We start from the raw sequence: 16,125 nt of genomic DNA, 5'->3' as shown, positions 1-16,125 counted from the left end.
GAAAGGGAAGCAATTGTTTTGGGGAAAGGAAAGGTATGAGAGTTTTTTTAGTAGAAACACAAGAGTTGGGACATCTACTTCTAGCAGTATGGTGGACTAAACACTTCAAATGCCTATCATTTTCTGCTTTTCTCTATTAATAACACTTACCCACTTACACTATAATGAGTAGTTCACGTGTTTGATTTTGCTCTTGGGCATGTTATCTGATCTTTCTATGCTTCAGTTTCATCATCTATAAAATAGGGATGGTAATAATTGTAGTAACTGTTCTTAGAAGAATTAAATAAATATGTGCAAAGCACTTAGAATGTGCACAGTATGTGAAATACATATTAGCTATTATTATTTGTACTCTTAGAACAGTATTACAGTGAAAGAACACAGTACTAATTAGATAATCAGTTCATGCTCTAAAACATCTTCATAATATGTAATATATGCTAACTACCTACAAATATTAAAATACTCTCGAGTCATTTGAAAATTAAAGATGTTTTTTGATGAACTACAAGGGGAAAAAGGATAATAAATCTTCCTGTACTAAGCAAAGTTCTTATCTAACCAAGCCTTATCAAGATTTGAACATATACTCTAATTAGAACATAGGCTCTACATCAATGAATTAATATTCAATAATGGCATTCTGTCACCTTTTACTTAATTAAAACAAAAAAACACTTTAACTTTGAATTAGTACAGTTTTCCTGTATAGTTTAAATATTATACACTCAAGTATATGGATATCTGCTTTTTTTAAGTACATCAATAAAGCAGGTACTAACTGCTTTTATTTTACACTTATTTTAAATAGTAAAATGCAGTGCAATGAACAAAAGGCAGTAGATATTCTCTGTCAACAGGTAAGAAAACCACTGAATACAGATCTCCATTTTAGAATATATGCAAACCCTCCTATCTGCTCAGTAGCAAATCCTATGGATCATAGAGGTCAGACAATTGAGAAATAAAGCCCTCTTTTACCAAGTAAGATTTGATTTACTTAAAAGTTTCAAATTAGGGGCCCTCGGGTGGCTCAGTCATTAAAGCGTCTGCCTTGGGCTCGGGTCATGATCCCAGGGTCCAGGGATCGAGCCCCGCATTGGGTTCTCTGCTCCGCAGGAAGCCTGCTTCTCCCTCTCCCACTCCCCCTGCTTGTGTTCCCTCTCTTGCTGTGTCTTTCTCTGTCAAATAAATAAATAAAATCTTTTTAATAAATAAATAAATAAAAATAAAAGTTTCAAATTAAAGTTACAAAAGAGACTTAAAATGATGACATGATTGTTTGACTATATCATATTTTTAACCTTGTTTTTAGCAATTTTAGTTAATATTCTGTTCTCTTGAAGTGAAAAAAATATATACTGACATTCTCCTAAATCTGTTTTTTGAAGATGTAGGGAGTTAGTAAAAGTGTCTAAACTATTAAACCTGATACATTAAACACATCAAAAGTTTTGAATTAGCTAACAGTTCTTTTTAGATTTAAGATCCTAACGATGCAAAGATGTCAGTGCACAGCAGGCAGTAAATATTGCTATATTTCTTGCATTTTCTTTCAGATAACAATTGATTCTAATTTTAAGTCATCCAACTTCAGCCTACACAGCAAGATTTATACATTGACAAACATTTTTTTATTTTGGCAAAAACCCAGATTTGTATGCCGAAGCGAGTTTCAAAATATAGGCCATACACTGGTTAATAGGCAAAGGAACTAAGTCCATCCAAAGTTCCAAAGTTCTTAGCAGCAGCATATAAACCCAATGTTAGGGAACAAAATCACTTTGTTTCCCTTTTGTATTCCCCAGTAAGCAACTTAGAAAACCATAACCTTTTCCCATTGGGAAAGAGAGATATTAAACACACACACACACATACACACACACACACACCACAAACACACACCAAAAAACCCTCACTCTATCTTTGAAACCAAAATTTTTTTTTTATTAACATATAATGTATTATTTGTTTCGGGGTACAGGTCTGTGATTCATCAGTCTTACACAATTCACAGCGCTCACCATAGCACATACCCTCCCCGATGTCCATCACCCAGCCATCCCATCCATCCCACCCCCCTCCACTCCAGCAACCCCCAGTTTGTTTCCTGAGATTAAGAGTCTCTTATGGTTTGTCTCCCTCTTCTTGAAGTGAGGAGAGATTACATAAAATTGCATGGGTTTCCAAGAGAGATGAAAGCAAGTCACCAACCTGATACAAAAGGTCTCCCAGAACCAAAGAGTCAAGAAGATATGTGCTTACTAAAAAGCAAAACCCACCCTAACTAGTGAAAAGCAAAATACTTTCCTGCTGGCTACAACTCTAGTGAACAACTGACTCCCCCACCCCCATATCCACTATGAAATTAACTCCCATATCCATCATGGGATAGAGAACCAGATCCAAAACACAAAGGCACTTTTCTGGGGCGCCTGGGTGGCTCAGTCATTAAGCATCTGCTTTGGCTCAGGTCGTGATGCGGAAGTCCTGGGATCGATCCCCGAATCGGGCTCCCTGTTTGGCGAGAAGCCTGCTTCTCCCTCTCCCACTCCCCCTGCTTGTGTTCCCTCTCTCGCTCTTGCTGTCTCTCTTTCAAATAAATAAATAAATAAATATTATTTAAGAAAAAGGCACTTTGGGCGCCTGGGTGGCTCAGTTTGTTAAGCGACTGCCTTCGGCTCAGGTCATGATCCTGGAGTCCCTGGATCGAGTCCCACATCGGGCTCCCTGCTCGGCAGGGAGCCTGCTTCTCCCTCTGACCCTCCCCCCTCTCATGTGCTCTCTGTCTCTCTCATTCTCTCTGTCTCAAATAAATAAATAAAATCTTTAAAAAAAAAAAAAAGAAAAAAGAAAAAGGCACTTTTCCATAGAGATTATTTTCTTTGAGATTGAGAACATTTTTAAGAGAAGTTCACAGTCTCAATGACAGTACGACTAGAGAAAATTTTCAGTGGAAATACATGGTAATAAGAAGAATTCTACCATTAAAATATTTAATCTATAAAACAGAAAAATACAAACCCAACTAGCATTCTAAGCATAACTCCTTATCCTTGGCTATTCGGTGTTTCTAAAACCTCTGGCAAGAAAATTAAACAGATTTACTATGGAATGTAACAAAGTCAAATAATCTGGAACTGTAATTACTATTAAACTTTTCACAAGAATGGGGGATGCTGTGTTCTACATTATTACATAAAAAATAAAATAATAATGAAAACATGAGACCAAGCAAAATATTTCTAATTGTCATAAGGAGAGTTTTTCTGAGGGTTATGACCCCAATGGACAAATAACGACAAAGATACGTCTTTTTAATTTATTGAAAAGATGACTGGAAATCTTTTCCATGTAAATAAAACACTTAAAGTAGCAATACTGCAGTTCATAAAAGTAATAGCAAATCACAGGCAGTATGTCAGCTATGGGGTAACCCCATGGTGATAAGGGCATTACAAGCACAATTCTTGTTCAATCAATATGAAATCCAATCAGTATAAAATCAGGGGGTCACCTCATGAGAGACCTTGACCTCACACAATGGAAATATATGCATGCAAGTAGTGATGACCATCAAAAATAATGCAATTCATTTTACTCCAAAAATGCGTTAATACAATTGACATAAACAAGTTGTCCAATTCATGGTTACTGAGGTATTAACTATAAGAGGAAGAAAACAAAATAGCAAATATAATCAATTTTGTTCTTCTCTTCCCCACAACTCCTTATTTAAGTTATAAACTATTATGTTGCATTAGCAAGCCCACCAGGCCCCAAGTGAAGCCCCCATTTTCTGGTAGGGGCTCTCTCACCCTATTTAACATTTGTGGTCAAAAACCCAATTATAACCTTATGCCACTTAAGTTACAATGGGTTTCTTTAAAACTGATTTGTCACTATTAGTACAGAGAAGAAAATGTTTTTTACTTTCCAAATAGAATGAAAATGCAAAACAAGACAGAACAAAACAAAAAACAAACAAACAAAATATATGGGAAGAAGACAGACTTCTCAAGAAGAAATAATGGTGAAAACACTGAAATTCAATAGTTAAAACACAGTAAAATGAGCTAAATAAACTTAATTTAATTACAACGCCAAAAGCATCAGTTACAACCAAAAACACAGTTTCTAAAAACCACCAAAACAATATAAATTGTTTATATTTTTTTATACATTTTATAAATTGTTTATAAAATTTTATACAATTTATAAATTGTTTATAAAACAATATAAACATTATGATAGGGAGATGGGAAAGTTAGGAAAATAATCATATTAATGTCAAAACCCACTATGTCAAATTTCATGAAAGTATATAAATTCTTTCACTGAACTAGAATTCAGCTATAATGAGCATTGCATGAAGTAAGACCAAGTATTAACTGGGAAGGAGGATAGTGGGGTATCTAATTACTAAAGACAGTAATATTTTCTGTATAAAATCAAGAGCTCAGCCACCATTCAAGGATCGTATCTTTCTAAAAAGGCTGACATTTTATTTAAAATTTTTTTTTCCAAAACAACAAAACACTACACTGTTCAATCTCTCGTTGAACTGAATTATTTTTGAAAATTAAAAGGTACTTAGAACTGGAAAAAAGCCAATTTCTCCAAAAGAGTCCCTAAATTCAGTACTATTCCAATCCAATTCCCAAACAGATTTTTCTCTGCAACTTAAAAATATGATCCTAAGGCTCTTCAGAAATATTCAATTCAATATGGCAACAGCCTTCAACGCAATCTCTCTAATACCTATCCAAAATCACAATGCGGGAACTGAAAAGAAACAAAGACACAGACATAAAAATCATTAGAAAAGGTGAGAAAGGGAGCAAGAGAGAGGAAAACAACCCCATAAATTGTAAATCCAGAATCTAAAAGAAATTTAGACTCATTACCAGGTAGATGAAGCCAAAAATATAGTTTTAGCTCATGCCACACCCCAGCTTCACTTCATAAAGACCACCTGAACAAAGATAGGAAGATGTTTCACTCTTCTTCCCTAATCCTAATCCCTGACTCAATCTGATTGAGAAACCCAGGTTCTACAGAAACAATAAAACTATGCAGATATCTTTTATTACTCAATTCTGACCTATGATGGAAGCAATATATTTTAACCTTACTCACCTGAACCTTTCTCAACTATTCCACTGCCCTTACCCCCTCTACACTACCCACCTAAATCCATACAGGGGTAACAAATTCTATAAAAACAACTGGCCATGTAAAGGACAGATATCAGTTGCAGCACATTACATGCTCAGGGATAGAGTCCCATAAACATGTTTCAAAATAAGACATACCTGGTAAAAGTGCATTATGGGAACTGTAGCTTGCCATGTACTACACCGGGTACTCATACCAAAGGTGCAGAAGGTGTGAGGCACGAGAAGGAGAAAGATATTGCCTCAGTAAACTAAAAAACTCTCCAATGGTACACACTAAAAAGAGCAAAACCAATGCCGTAAAAGCTCAAACCAATGATTAAGAACACAAAATTCAGACACTCTCCCAAAAAACAGGAAAAAAAAAATGACACAGAGTGAAAATCATGAGGAAGAAGATGGCATATATAAGGAACAGAAAATAAACAGCCAACCAAAAGGTATTAGCTTCCCTGAAGAATGAAAACATCAAACAGATCTGAAAGAATAATCAAAGATGAAACATAAGGAAGCCTTCTTTAGCTGCCAAACAAATGGTTTAAACAGATTACATTCACTATATTCCCAACTAAATCAAGGAAAACAATATTAGACAAATATATGGCAGCAAATGTGACATTTACAGAAAAAATGAAAAACATTCTATAAGCAATCAGACATAAAGAACTAGTTACTCATAACAGAACAAAAATCAAGTTGGCCATAATTCTCTCGCCAACAACAGTAAACATTAACTGATAAAGAAATAACTTCTAATCAAAAATGGCACAGCAAAGGTCCTCGAAACTCACCAAAAACAACAGAAAGTATGACAATAACAACCACCACCCCCCCAAAAAAGGGAAAGTTGAACAAGGGAATAACTACAATCACAATTAACAAATTTTGAGACACATCTGTTGCGCCAAACATTTTAAATTGTGGCCCACAATAAAATAGGATGCCAAGAGCTGGCACATGCTCCTCAGGCCTCAGGCAGAATAGAGGGTCAGGTCCAGGCTAGCATAAAAGGATCCAAAGGCATAGGTGGGATGCGGGACATGGAACATCAGAAAACCACAGTGGAAATAAAAGATGCATTTATCAATCAGTTAGCTTCCTAACCAATGAAGATAAGAAAACAAGCAGAAGCCACTAATTCTTAGCACCAAGGGCCTGTGACTGGGGGCCAAAGGGGACTCCTGTTAAACTGACCAGTCTCTTAAACACTGAAAACTGAGGAAAATGGGTCCCCAGGGCAAAGGAAAAAATAAACACAGTGAGAAGGTGAAAAGACTCAGGTGGTCTGAGCTCATTAGTCTCTCCCTTCACTTCCCACATGATTCTTCAACAAATTTCTATCACCATTTTTAAAATGAGTAATAAAATGAAGGGGGGGAAATCAGAGGGGAAGACGAACCATGAGAGACTATGGACTCTGAGAAACAAACTGAGGGTTCTAGAGGGGAGGGGGTGGGGGGATGGGTTAGCCTGGTGATGGGTAATAAGGAGGGCACATACTGCATGGACCACTGGGTGTTATACGCAAACAATGAATCATGGAACACTACATCAAAAACTAATGATGTAATGTATGGGGATTAACATAACAAAATAAAAAATAAAATAAGTAATAACTGCAGAGCAATTAACAGAGGACCTATGTGTAGAAATTGCAAATAAAGTAAAAGGGGTGAAAGAAAGACATGAAGGAAACAGGAACCTAAGCAAAAGGCAGAAAATGTCCACAGCAAGAACTTCCTGAGGAAACAAAAGGAGAAATCAGACAAATAGTTACCACTGTTATCAATGAATTATCAACATAATTTATTTAAAAAGCTCAAGCAAGGGGCACCTGGGTGGCTCAGTGGGTCAGGCGCCTGCCTTGGGCTCAGTTCAGGATCCCTGTGTCCTGGGATCAAGCCCCAGGTTGGGTTCCCTGCTGAGTAGGAAGTCTGCTTCTCCCTCTGCCTCTGCCCCTCCCCCAACTTGTGCTCTTTCTCTCTGTCTCTCTAATAAATAAAATCTTTTAAAAAAAGAAAAAGCTTAAACAAAAGCTATAGGGATGAAAGCCACAGTAAAAGCAATAACAAGAGAGGTGCCTGGGTGGCTCAGTCATTAAGCATCTGCCTTCGGCTCAGGTCCTGATCCCAGGGTCCTGGGATCGAGCCCCACATCGAGCCCCACATCGAGCCCCACATCGAGCCCCACATCGGGCTCCCTGCTCAGTGGGAAGCCTGCTTCTTCTCCCTCTTTCACTCCCCCTGCTTGTATTCCCTCTCTCACTATGTCTCTATCTGCCAAATAAATAAATAAAAATTTTTTAAAAAGCAATAACAAGATAAAGTAAAAACAAACTCAAGAACATGATAGAGAGACATGGAAAAAATCACACCAATCAAAATGGAAAGAAAAAATATATACAAATAATTAATGAATAGATGCTAGATTTGGAAGATGATGTAAGGCTAACATTTATAACAATGATATTAAGGGGGCGTATGGGGGTGGCTCAGTCGGTTGTCTGACTTTGGCTCAGGTCATGATCCTGGGATGCAGCCCTGCACAGGGCTCCCTCCTCAGGGGGAAGTCTGCTTCTACCTCTGCCCTTCCCCCTGCTCGTGCTTGCGTGCTCTCTCTCTCTCTCTCTCTCTCTCAAATAAATAAATAAATAAAATCTTCAAAAAAAACACAATGATATTAAGAAAACTAAACTACTGGGTGTTAAATGCAACTGATGAATTATTGAACACTACATCTGAAACTAATGATATACTATAAGTTGACTAACTGAATTTAAATAAAAAACAAAGAAATCTAAACTAGTAAAGCAGAACTGATACTCAAAGCTATAATGGAAGAATATTTTCCTGAAATGAATAAAAACTTGAATCTATCAATTCTCACCTTGTCCCAGAACAAACTGATGCAGAATTAATCAACTGTCAATAATGCTAGTTAATTTTATAGTTCTTTAAGGATTTAAAAACTAAATTAGATATCAGACAGGCAAAAAAAAGTAATTCATTCAATAAGAAGTTTTACAAATAAATTTAAGTCAGCCTCAGACCTTTCCACAGCAACTGTCAACACCAAATGGAATGTCCAAAATTCTGAGGGAAGCTAAGAAAACCTTCAAGTATAACAGCAATAAACAACTCTCATGAATGCAAGAAGACTTAGAGGCTTTCCTCAAAACTATTGGAGGATTAAATTCAACTAACCAAGAAGTGAATCAAGACAATTCAGGAACAATAAAACAAACTGGCGGTAAGCTTTGAGTCCATTTAGATATGGATAGGATGAAAGGACTGTGAAAACTGTGATTACTAAGATGTATGAAAATATTTTAAACTTTGACAAAATGGATAATAAGATACCAACAATAATAATTTGACAAAAAGAGAGGAAGAAGAAAGTGTAAGTATGCTGCTTTCCTTATCTTTAATAACAGAGACTCAACAGACACTGCCAAACACTGAAATGCAGCTTTAAAAAACTGGAAATATCTGTTGTAACAAATTACCAACATAAACTTAATGCTTAAAACAAGAAAAATTGAAAGTAACAACCTTTAACCTCTTTTCTATTCTTGTTTAGAAGGGTCTTTTAGAAACTAAAATAAATTGCTGTGAATAAACATTTACGTAAAATTCATTTATTCCTTCCATTTCATCTATTCCATTTGTCTGTTAGGATATAATAAAATAAATGTATATTTCAAAAGCATATTATTCTGGGGTCGCCTATCTGGCTCGATCGATAGAGCACACACCTCTTGATCAAGTCCCACAATGGGCATAGAGCTTACTTAAAAAAGTAATAATCAAATAAAATAAAAACTAAAAACATATTTTTCTGCTTTGGAAGTTTTATTCTATGCCTAAATTTGCATCTCTGTAGACAAAAATATCAGTTTCATGTTTAACAGGTGCTAACAAATGTTAAATCTGGATGGTAAGACTGAGATAACTTTGGTGGCAGTTTTTGTGTTTTGTTTTCTTACTTGCACTTTTAAATACTGCTTGAGTTTTAAATAGTGTAGTTCTACACTTTTTATAGAAATCACAAGATTATAATTTTCCACAAAAGTTATTTTTAAAAAAATAAAGGAGCAACATCAATAAAATTTGAGGGGAAAATGTAACAATACATTTTTACCATAAAATATTAACACCCTATACTATTCCTGAGAACATTAAATTAGCCTATTAAGAGAGGAAGTGAAATTAATAAGTTAAAAAATTATAATTTGTGATATAAAAAGATTCACAACATTTAATAGATATAGAAAAATAACAAAAATTAGTATAGGTCTAGATAAAAAGTGAATACAAATTTTAAAACATTCTCAAAAAAAGGACTAGTGGGCGCCTGGGTGGCTCAGTTGGTTAAGCGACTGCCTTCGGCTCAGGTCATGATCCTGGAGTCCCGGGATCGAGTCCCGCATCGGGCTCCCTGCTCGGCAGGGAGTCTGCTTCTCCCTCTGACCCTCCTCCCTCTCACGCTCTCTGTCTCTCATTCTCTCTGTCTCAAATAATAAATAAAATCTTAAAAAAAAAAAAAAAGGACTAGTATAGTTTAATAATAATTTATAGTTAATAGCTTATGTTACCGTAGCAAAGAACAAATGGCAACAAAGGCTGTGTGGGTGTGGGGGGTGATATGTGTGAGAACAAGCTCATGTGTAGACCCATGCCTGTGTGTGGAGGTGGTACAGGGAGTGGGAAAACAGGAAAGGAGAAAGAAACAGTGTATTAAACCCTTTGCCTATCACGGGGAAAAAGATTCATTTCATTTTTGGATTATGGCAAAACTGAAAAGTAAATACTAATAGAAATAAAGAAAAGAGATATGTATGTGTACGTACCATCCGATACATGGGAGATCCAAGGACAGAGAATCCCCAACTCACAAAGAGATAGAAAGCAAAGGAAATACTATTAAAAGTACAGAATATCATACAGATGAAAAATGACCAAATATATAGATTATAACAATTGTAAATGGGTAGATTAAAGGGAAATGATCTTCAAAATGGGTTTAAAAATCCAATCAAATTTTCTGTTTACAAGCGATGCATCCAAAATAAAATTACAGGGTGCCTGAGGGCTCAGTTTTAAGTCTGCCTTTGGCTCAGGTCATGATCCCAGGGTCCTGGGATCAAGTCCCACATCGGGCTCCCGGCTCAGCAGAAAGCCTGTTTCTCCCTCTCCCTCTCCTGCCTCTTTGCCTGCTTGTGCTCTCTCCCTCTGTCAAATAAATAAATAAAATCTTTAAAAAAAAAAACAAAACAAAATAAAATTATAGATTAAAAAAAGTAGAGACAACAGCAAACTGAATTCAAAGCAAATAAAACAAAACAAAAGCAAACAAAGAAACATTAAATGAGAAGACAAAAAAGGGTAATTTTATATTGATAAATTTTGTAAACTCACCAAAAAAGTAAAATATCATAGACATAAGCTGAATATACAGAACTAGACTATATAAACCAAAATGCTTAGCTATTCAACAAAAAAATGACAGAAAAAATATACTAATGAAAGACTAACATTCCACTCCTGAGCTACAACAGATTAATAGGGGAATATACCAAAAAGAATGCAGAAATTCTAAAATCATAATTTATGCTCTACCTTAATTCCAGGAATATTTACAAATTTTATGTGTACCATTAAGCCACAAAGGAAATCCTTAAAAATACAGCATAGGAAAAAGTGTATATTTAGGTCCATGTTCCCTTTCCAAAAGCACACAAAAAAAGAAATGACAAATTAACAGCAAAAGTTAAACTTAAAAAAAAAAATCACTCTAAAATTTGAAAATTCTCCTAATAAGTTTGTCTTCAAAGAAATAATAGCCTTCCATCTATGACTCTCAATTGTTCCATACTTTTAAAAAGGTATTTCAACTGAAAGCTCTTAGAAGATCTTTTCACCATTCCTCCCCCTGACATGCAGAGATCACAATTATTTTTACATATTTACCAAGCATATACCATATATTCAGCTTTCTGGCTGATTATTCAGTGTAATATGCAAAAGTAGAAAGGTCCCTAACATTAAAGGAGAGTATGATTGAGTTGAGGAGTTAGAAAAATCAAACAGCAGTCACCAACAGAAGATAAATATAGAAATTCAGAGAAAGAGGAGACCAGAGGAGAGAGGGAAGACTTATTTATGTGACTTGAGTTAGGACTAGAAGATAAAAGAAATTGGAAAATCCAAAGAAGAAATGAGGAAAACATTCTGGTCAAGAACACTACATCGAAGAATGTTAAAGAATGAAATGGTTAAATACTGACGGTTATAGTAAGTTACTATAGTAGATATAGCCTAGGAAGAAAAACACTGAAGTACCAGACCAAATTGTTTATCCTAAAAAACGAGCTGCAGTTAAGATTTTAAAGCACAATGGCTGTGGTTGCCAGCTGAAGTATGGAAAGGTTCTCATCACTTTGACCATCCATTCAAATAGACTTCCACTTTGAGGTATATTTCATATCTCTAGAGAGAATAACATTACGGAGAAATGATGATCTTTATTTGCCGTTTGGGAAACTGACCACAGCAGAGCTAAGACACTGGCCAGGCTTCCACAGCTACTTCGTGCAATTAGAGGAAAACAATAATAGCTGAGATTTTAAAGAATATTATCACATTCGTGCTCTTCTTATTCTTTAAACTACAAACTATACACTTATATCACATTCCCATAGTTTAACACAAAAAATTAAAATAATTAAACTAAAAAAAAAAAAAATCTCTCTAATCAAGAATGTCGTTTACCCTGAAAAGAAAGAAGGAAACACAGACAGATTTAGAATTGGTTTATAATAAACAAGGTAAAGGATTTGGACTGCCAAGTAAATGGGAGTGGGAGGAAATAAAGCATCTTAGTTTCTGAGCAAAATGCTGTTATTAAGTATAATTGCATCAACTTGATCCAAATCCAGTATTTCTTATTCACTGAAAAGAAACATATTAAAATAGCAGCAATTTCCTCTACAAATAAACACATTCAGCCAAGGAAGTTCAACCAAAAAAGTTTAACTCTAAAGGTAATAAAAAGCAGAAGCAAAATTATTTCACTGCTTCTAATTTCAAAAGATAACTTCTAAACATAAATACACTATAGCTAAGTCAATAATAATCACTTTTAAAATTCTAATACAAATTACAATGAAATTCTTTCAGTCTAACTCTATACTTACATATGCTAAAGTACATAAAAATAAGAAAAATTTTCCAATGAATAATTAAAAGCTGTTGTTATATATTAATAAACTGTGGAAATCATTAATGGCAATATTTACATTTGTTTATAATTATGATGTTGAAAAAGCTATGAGAAGAAATAGAAGTTTCACTTACAAATACCCAAGTTCAGAGGTGACAGACTACTTCTGAATATAAGCATCTTGATTCACACTACATGGAAATGTGGTTTTTTACTCCTAACAATTTCAGTTATTTCTGGACCCTTAACTCATAAGATGCATCTGAACTGAAACCATAAATTAACCATAAATATCTGCTCAGAAACTGTATCTTTGAGCTTCTCTGAGTACAGTTGACTCTTGAAATGTAAAATAAGCATTTCAACTAAATGGTCTCAATAAGATCTTTCTATCTATCACTCTCCTCTGCCCCACATACACACAAAAACCACAATGAGCTTTTAGTATTTAAACCTATAAGCCAAGATGAGCCACATACCCATCAGTGTGGATCTGTCTTCTTACACCTGAGTTGTCACTTGGGAGGCCAAAGAGAAGAGCTCTTGGATGGATATATGGACTACTGCAAGAATTACTCTCCCAGAAGAGAAATACTTGACATTGCCCTGCTGGCAAGATGTTTTTCCTGTTCTAAATCCTTCTAAGTAAATCTGATTTAAAATGTCTGGTGAATCTAAGTGTTTGGTTGAACTTAAAAGACTATCTGGTAGATGTTGTAAAAGCCAATCTTAAAATTTTATATTTTTCTTCAGATACAAAATAACTATAATTTATGTTAAGTGCATAGCAATTATATAATGGTATTTTCTCATAAAACATGAGAAAACTTCTTTTTAAAATAGTCAATGTTTTCAAAATGGTGTTTCCATTTTTCCAATATTCAGGCTTCAGATTAACCATTAATGCAAATATGAATACCCTTCATTGAGCTTCAACAATATTACACATCCAATCTCTTAATTTGGGAGAATTAGTCATACTGATCAGATACTACAGGTGCCACTGAAGAATTCTACATTTGGTTTTTAAATTTCAATAAAATTATCTAAATAAGCAGAACTGACTAGATCTAGGGAATCTATAAAGCTTTAGAGAAAGTTGAGTTTCTAGGGGGATCTGGCTAGCTCAGTCAATGGAGCGTGCGACTCTTGGTCTCAGGGCTGTGAGTTCAAGCCCCACATTGAGTGTAGCGATTATTTAAAAATAAATTCTTTTTTAAAAAAAAGAAAGTTGTGTTTCTACATATTTACTGGGATTTTCAATTCCTAAACATAATCTGAGATGCTAAAGGTTAGTCAGGATCTTGCCTTCTATACTGACAACCAAGAAAAATTACACAGTTATGTCTCATTTCTCTTATTTTTGATAAATTTTGTAAATTTAAGGTATGGATTTTATCTTTCATTTTAAAAGCAAATTGGTCCTTTTTAAAATCTGAACTGTCTTAAATACATAATCATTAGCAATTCTGCACCACTTGACATAATAAGGCCTGAAACAAGTTTTGATGTGTAATAGTCTCAGTCTAATAGTAACTGATCTCTAAATGGAACCCATCAAATGCTTGAAGAAATCCTTTCCTATTTTAAAAAAAAAATAATCTACCAGGTAAGCCATTTTCTTTAAATCTTTAATTTACAAAAGATATCTCACTAGAGATACTAAATAAAAATGATTGAGGGGATTAAGGAGTGCACTTGTCATGATGAGCACTGGGTGATGTATGGAATTGTTGAATCAATATATTGTTCACCTGAAACTAATATAACACTTTATCTTAACTATCTGAGAATTAAAATAAAATAAAAATGATTGATGAAGCCTAAGTAAGGCCTTTTTATATCCTTTTCCAATAAAAGTTATATTTTAAATTATTTCCATTGTTGACATTCAGACTACAATGTCACCTGTCATTCCTAGTAAAATCACTTGCTATTGTTTCATAAAACTTCTACAGAATTCCTAGACTAAGATCCTAAAAAAAAGTTAAATCACTTACTGTAAACAGCCCACTCTTACTGCTACAGGAATATGGGGAAGCTGAGTAGCCCACTTCAGTGTCACATCCTGATAAATATGCAACATGTTATTATGGTTTCCAATCAAAGTATTTGTTGTTCCTTCAGAAACTGTATGTTGAATATAGAAAAGAGGATAATAAGAAAACAGTTATTTGCAATAGTATATCACTTTTAAGGGATTTATGATACAAACTAATTCTAATGTCTTAATGGAAAAGCATAAATAAGGTATTTATTTTAAGTAATAAAATAGTATTTTTCAACTTCAAGCACCAATATCAAAAATTAAAAAAATAATTTTACAGACTTGGGAACTATAAGTAGATGGCAGCCAACATTTTTGCATTTTATCAAGAAAGCATGAATTTCATTAATATTTAACACAATGAGCTAATGGTTTTTACTGGGCACTGGCTACAGATAAGTCATTCCATTAGGCATTACTATGCTCCTTTCTGCTTATAAAAGAATCTGGTGTTCTTTTGCAAACATCTTGAACTGCCACTTTTTGGAAAGCATAAATGTATACCTGAGGCCAATTCTCCAAGACATTCTATGCAAAGTAAAATGACTGACAAAACCAAATGTGTGCTTTATATCAAATGTGTATTCAAACTTTAAAAGTTAAAATTTCCATTACGTGTTCTATATAAAACTATTTTCTTAGATGTTTAAAATATATGCGTGTGAATTTGGCTTTTCCTGATGTATATAACATAGCCTTGACATATGGAAAAGATAAAAGAAAAATCCTTCTACACACCTGAGCAATACGGGAGAAAACAACTTGGGCTACAATCAAGTTTCTTCATGAATCGAATCTGTCCATTATCCTTAAGGCAAAAAAAGTTTCTTTCACCAAGAACAAAAACAGAAGATGCTGACTGATTAAAAGAGACAATACATATATCAAGTGCTTGCTCTCCAATATTTAGAGTCCAATCCACCTACAAAGGAAAACCTAAAATCAATTTAGTTGCTAAAAACAAAGCATTTCAGTCACTTTCATATCAATACAATTAAAAAACTGTTTTACAACAAAGCAGACATAAAGATTGGCTGTCTTCATTCACTATTTTTTTTTTTGCAATGACCATATTTCTGATATTTTATACACTCTAGTAGATTTTGTGCCATCTTTTACCAGATGATATAAGTTCTTCAGTGGTTCAAAATTACTCATAAATTTGGGAAATGGGGCAGGAAAAAAGAATACTCATATAAATTTAACCAAGGAGGTATAAGACCTGTACAATAAAACTATAAAATGTTGATAAAGAAACTGAAAAACACTAATAAATGGAAAGATATGCCGGGTACATCAATTAGAAGAATTACTATTATTAAAATGACCATTCACCCAAAGTGATCTACAGATTTAAATTCCTATCAAAGTTCCAATGGCATTTTTCACAGAAATATAACAAAAATCCTAAAATTCATACGGAACCACAAAAGACTCCAAATAGCCAAACCAATCGAGCAAAAAGAACAAAGCTGGAAGCATCAAATTACATGATTTTAAGTACACTATAAAGCTATACGTAGCAAAACAGCACACTGCTGGCATTAAAAAACAAAAACAAACAAACAAAAAGCAACCTAGACCAATGGAATAGAAAAGAGCCGAGAAATAAATGCATTTACAGTCAATTGATCCTCAACAAAAGTATCAAGAACATACAATAAAGACAGTCTCTTT

The 16,125-nt window shown here is 34.3% G+C and overlaps 1 protein-coding gene across 7 annotated transcripts in view; it reads right to left on the bottom strand.

Annotated features, from left to right (window-relative positions):
- BBS9 (Bardet-Biedl syndrome 9) overlaps window positions 1-16,125 on the bottom strand; it is a 453,139-nt gene that overhangs the window by 310,728 nt on the left and 126,286 nt on the right. For all 7 annotated transcript variants that reach the window (XR_004682059.1, XM_035020866.1, XM_035020867.1 and 4 more), the window contains 2 exons: window positions 15,187-15,370; window positions 14,402-14,531 (listed from right to left, as the gene is read on the bottom strand). Coding sequence is in view for 6 of the 7 variants with exons in the window: in XM_035020866.1 (XP_034876757.1) it covers window positions 14,402-14,531; window positions 15,187-15,370 (314 nt within the window). In the remaining variant the exon portion in view is untranslated. The remainder of the gene's footprint in view (window positions 1-14,401; window positions 14,532-15,186; window positions 15,371-16,125) is intronic.

Source organism: Mirounga leonina, unplaced genomic scaffold (genome assembly GCF_011800145.1).
Source record: "Mirounga leonina isolate KUSES-001 unplaced genomic scaffold, KU_Mleo_1.0 Mir_174, whole genome shotgun sequence".
NCBI lineage: Eukaryota > Metazoa > Chordata > Mammalia > Carnivora > Phocidae > Mirounga > Mirounga leonina.
This window is presented reverse-complemented; position numbering and strand designations above follow the sequence as displayed.